The sequence below is a fragment of the Aplysia californica genome, unplaced genomic scaffold, assembly GCF_000002075.1.
Source record: "Aplysia californica isolate F4 #8 unplaced genomic scaffold, AplCal3.0 scaffold00294, whole genome shotgun sequence".
NCBI classification, from domain to species: Eukaryota; Metazoa; Mollusca; class Gastropoda; order Aplysiida; family Aplysiidae; genus Aplysia; species Aplysia californica.
In genome coordinates this window covers 555,672-561,171 of record NW_004797564.1, presented here as the reverse complement: position 1 = coordinate 561,171, position 5,500 = coordinate 555,672, and the positions used below count along the sequence as shown (strand labels likewise).

At 38.8% G+C, this 5,500-nt stretch overlaps 1 protein-coding gene across 1 annotated transcript in view; it reads right to left on the bottom strand.

Moving 5' to 3' along the window:
• Positions 1-2,181: 2,181 nt before the first annotated feature.
• Positions 2,182-5,500, bottom strand: part of LOC101845175 — a 4,861-nt gene continuing 1,542 nt past the window's right edge. The window contains exons 2-5 of the mRNA XM_005101692.1: positions 4,683-4,769; positions 3,693-3,777; positions 2,889-3,047; positions 2,182-2,349 (exon numbers count right to left, since the gene is read on the bottom strand). Coding sequence (XP_005101749.1) covers positions 2,243-2,349; positions 2,889-3,047; positions 3,693-3,777; positions 4,683-4,769 — 438 coding nt within the window. The 3' untranslated portion in view covers positions 2,182-2,242. The remainder of the gene's footprint in view (positions 2,350-2,888; positions 3,048-3,692; positions 3,778-4,682; positions 4,770-5,500) is intronic.

The following is a 5,500-nucleotide window of genomic DNA, read 5'->3' as shown; positions in this document are numbered from 1 at the left end:
TAGTTTCGGAGGCTTTGCCGATCCATAGACGTGACAGCGTAGTCAAGCCAGGTTCGGACAAAGCCCTATCCAGATGTAATAAATCTTTTAGAACGTTTAAACCTATTTGGCATCTGAAATGAAGGCCTTTCACATGAATTTAGAACGTACGTTTCGTTGAAACTAACCTGGGTTGTTTGTTTGTTTATTTGGTAAGTGATTTACGGCGCTGGCAACTGTATAAAGTCACATGAGCGCGCGGGACACATGAAACATTTTCTGTTGGTAAGAAATTTTTAATTTTCCCCGAGTGGCGGCCGAAGTCTTCTCTTATCGATTTTGGACCACCAAGGGACCTTTAACGTGCACAACTTGCACTTGAGACCTCCGAGAGTTTTAGCCCTTATCAGTGAAAGCTATGTGTAGATCTTTCCTACCAAAAGATCTGGGATGTGGCTGAAAATCAACAGTAAGAAGGAACCAAGGACTAGCAGTAAAAAGGCTGCAGAAAGAGTCAGAAGCCCAGAGGAGGAGGCAAAGGAAATGAGATGAAATAGTGAAATGGTATAGGTTTAACGCCCCTATCAACACTATTAGGTTTTTAAGAGGCAGGGGAGACGATGGAATAGTGGACGAAAGTAGAGAAGAAAGCAGACGACAGAACATTATTAGAGAGCAGGAAAGGGTGTGAAAGGAGAACATTCTAGAGAAGAAAAGTTTATGTCGCTCTTCGGGTTCGAACCCAGGACCTGTTGAATGAGTTGCCTCTAGACTATGAGACATCCCGGTCCGGGACTGGAATCTTTTCCCCTGTATAATATCAAATCCGGTTGCAGTACATGTCGGCCGGATCAGCAGATGTGCACTGCACACTGTAAACGTGAGGCAGCATGGTGGAATCAGGCTCTCGTCAAAATAATTAAAGTGAAGAAACTTGCATTTTTCCGCAGGTTTGTGAATTTTAATCTACTTTTTGTTTTTTGGCTCAACACCTTTCATGCCCATTAAACAACTCATTTATGTGTAGATTTTTCTGAAAACGTTGAATAAAGGCACAAAAAATGTAAATTTTCAGTTACCACGGACTCTTAAGCTAAAAATAACTAATCTTTGGTGGCCATTTTCTCACTAATTTTACCTCTGAAAACAAGTGGCCCCACCTCTTTCTTTCGCAAATATCTCGATTTGTATTCAAGATAAATGGATATGTTTTTATCCAAATAAAGACAAGTGAACAAGCTTTAAGATGATACCAATAACTCTACATGCCCACAAATTGACGAGAGTCTGATTCCACCACGCTGCCTCAACATTTTTGACGGGGAAATCTTGAAACCGTTCTCAAATGCCTAATTTTTAAGTTTAAAAAGCTGTGTCAGTAGCTGTCTTTCCATAGATCTTGGTAGAGGACTTTTAGATTGGAAACATAATTATAACGAGCTGTCTATGTGGTTTTGGAGGGTGTGGATTATGGAAGTTATTTTAATTACGAAGAGAAGAGGAGAAAAGACGATTCCCTGGAGAACACGTCCTTGCTCCCATTGGTGGAACCTGGAAGAAACAGTTCTTTAAAAAATTGCAAGTGAAGGAAGAAAGGTGACGGTGTGGGCGGAAAGCGTGCATGTATGTAAGAAAATCGTACTTCCAGGTTGTGTCGAAGGTTTTCTCAAAGTGGAACAAGATGGGGATCATATGGCCTCCTTCGGCAAGGTTACGAGTATAAAAAACAGGCTAAATCAAATGGTTGTATAAATTGGCGACGTCAGTCAATTACCAGAACTTAAAAAAAATGATTGTCTAAACGTTTTCATTTCATATAAGGACTTCTTTTAACGAGGTTAAGTTGTTTAAAAAATGTTCCTTTTATTTTAGCATCCATTTACACGAAAAGCCGTGAACAATGGGCATTAAAATCTATTGAGTCATTTTGTGTGATTGGCCAAAAATATTTTAGCTAGCTAGCTAGACAGATAGATAGATAGATAGATAGATAGATAGATAGATAGATAGATAGATAGATAGATGGATAGATAGTTAAACATCTGTTACATATTGAAAATTATATTGAATAAAAACCTTGAAAGAATATTTTTTAAACATCGTTATGGTTTTTTTGTACATACTTACAGTTTCATGTAAAAAAAAACAACAACCACAGTTTATTTTAAGTCATTACAACACATGGCAAAGCGGACGCATTGCAATTATGTATCAACATTTATTAACAAATTGAACCATCATCCAAACTCTAAGCAATTCCTTCTTAAACGGCGGGACTGTCTGGGCACACTGCAGGGATGTTGAAAACGCTTGAGTCAGCGACGGAAGCAACAGGGTTGCTGACGAAGGTAATTCGCTGTCCCCTTGGGGCTGAGGAGAAGATATGATTGGCTATTATGATTTCCCCATGACCAGCAAGTTAAAGACTTTGAAACTATCTTCAGAGTTTCAAAGCTACGAATACAAAAGAGAGCGTTCTGAAAGGAAATAATATAATGCACAATATTTAATTCAACTTCAACCCATATTTTGTTCAATGACATCCTTTCTCCTAAAAATGTATTTTATTTCGTGTGTTCTAGTGCGCGAGCGCGCGCACATAAAACACACACACACACACACACACACACACACACACACACATACACTCACACAAACACACACACACACACATACACACATACACAAACGCAAATAACACAAACACACACACATACACACACATACACACACGCACACACATACATTCACACGGGAATATATTAAGACTACAATTTATGTTCATGGATGAAGTAGAAGAAGAAGAAGAAGAAGAAGAAGAAGAAGAAGAAGAAGAAGAAGAAGAAGAACAACAACAACAACAACAACAACAACAACAACAACAATAACAACAACAACAATCTACTTACAGTCATCTCTCCTCAGCACGAAGTAAGAGTTCGATTGTCCAGGCTCAGTGAAGGTCAACAGAGTCACATTGGTGTCCTGGTTCACTGGGATCAACCAACCGTCCAAGCTGACTTTTTTGACGAAACCCTCAAAGACGGTACCAAGGTACACGGCCTTTGCTGTGGAACAGATTGTATTTTAAAAATCTTAGTAACAACTTTGGGTTAAGGCAACCATGGGCTGTCTTACTCGCTGTTTGGATCAAGCGATGCGAAATCATAATGGCCAAACAGTAGAACATTGAGTAAAGTTGTTTTAAGTACCAAAGCTCTTAAAAGTGACACGAAAACTGACACTATAGCATACTTGATACAAAATGTTAGATGTAATGACGCCACCTGTGCCAAAACTACTTAATATATTAATTGTCAAGAGGAACAGTTTTGTTAATACTGCTGTTATTGTTGATGTTTTAATTAATATTTTATTAGTAGTAGTAGTTGTCCATGTCTGGTTTAAGGTCTTATTACCATGGGCAAAACGTTATAGTAAAATTTTGTCACGCGCATTTTAGCTTTATTTTTCTGGAGAGTCATGGGGAACGGGGTTATGATTTAAGGGTAATGGATTTTAGACTAAAAACGAGCATCCGGGAACAGAACAATCTACTAAGTTGACATGTAAGCTTAATTTGCAAATACCTTTTTACCAAACGATTAGCAAGAAGACAATTGGGTGTTTTTGTTTCTTAAAGAAACATGAGAGAAAAAGGACTTTATTGTTTCTTTACGAACAGCAATAGGTCAACAAATGTTCTAATTTACCTGGGAGACATCTTGTGAGGAACCCGAGTACAGGCAGAGGCTGCCTGGTGCATGCACCTGCTGCGTCAATCATGTAGGTGTAGTTCTGTATAATAATCACATAATTGATAATGTATACCTTAGTTTTCAAAAGGCTTTTTTGAAATTGCACTAAAGATATACGTTTGACTTTTCCCTTAATTTTCATATAGGATATCATATTGGGGAATCAACTGTAAGAAAACATAATAATCATTGAAATGACGTAATGTATGTGAAACTTAATGTGACTACTTACTGCGATGTTTGTATTGTTTGACCAATAACACCAATAAATAATGGACTTGTTAGGCGTGTCCAACATCTATTTTAGATGTACCTCACAAACTGCTTTTCGTTCTCCTATTTCCTCACTAGCCCACAAACATTTAACATACAACGTTTGCTGGTAGAAAAAAGTGTTGAATAAATGTGGCTTTAAACAATTCTTGAATGAAATTTCTGTAACATTTTTCGAGCAGGATTACAAGAGATCATGAGTCAAATATAAAATAAACTAAGATGAACATCAAAAACGTTTCCTTTCTGGCTGACACCAAGAAGGGGGGCTCTTTATGATAGAGAATGTGTATGGGTTTCTCTCTCTCTCTCTCTCTCTCTCTCTCTCTCTCTCTCTCTCTCTCTCTCTCTCTCTCTCTCTCTCTCTTTCTCTCTCTCTCTCTCTCTGTATGTGTGTGTGTGTGTGTGTGTGTGTGTGTGTGTATGTGTGTGTGTGTCTTTGTGAGATTGTGTGTGGGGGGTGGGGGGGGGGGGAATTTGTGTGTTCCCAAATTGATCTTTGTAAAGGAACTAGGGGTTCGAAATCGTAAAAAGCCCAGCATTTTACCGTACGTGTCCAGCAAACTATGGCGTTGAAGCGGGTGACTTTTCCCCGGTATTAATGAGTTAAAAGCTTAACGAGCTGTCTTAATAGAAGCAAGAACAAAACGTAGAAGGATTTCTTGTGCTTACGGTGGCCAGATCTGACACTCTCCTTCCTTGATCGTAGACTGCGGCGACTTTGTTCTGGGAGAAGTCAGCAGATACGTTTGCCTTGCGCTGGAAAGAACAATAACAAACAGAGTTAGTTGAAATCCCTGCACACCTTTTTTGTAATTTCAGGGTGCAGCATTCAAAATATCCACATTTTCCCTAATCTAAGTTGAAGTACATAGGTCCTTCCTTGTGAACAAGTCTACGTGGACAATACCAGTCCTGATTAATTAAGTGAGAGGAAGAGGGCTGCTGTACCGGTGAGTACGACGAAAGAATTGTATAAAAGGAAATTCTCAAATCAAAGTGAGAAAACAGAGATACAAAAACATATGAACGAGACAACCTTCATGTTGTAAAACATTCTTTTTGAAAGATGGCTTGAGTTTATTGCATGAATGATAAGCATAAATTTTTAACCAGCACTCGAACTCCACAATATTTGGGTCTTAAGCTGTCTTCGGGCAGACCAATTGTGACCCAATGGGCCACACTTTTTTGGCAATTACTTGACATCAAAGTTAAGCCGTAGTGAGGGCTGCACGCTTTTACTCACATACACTTTTTGACCAGGTATTGTCTTGGATTTTCAATCATTTTTAGTAAACACTTAGGTGCTGAGCGCTGAATCCCGTGACAGATTCGGGTGTCGTTTGACGACAAGTTGTAAAAGTTTTTATATAACTAGTAGTTTAAAATGCAGTTGAATCATTGTGTGCATCTGTGTATGTCTGTGTATGTGTGTGTGTATGTGTGTGGGTGTGTGCGTCTGTGGTTGTGTGTGTGTGTGTGTGTGT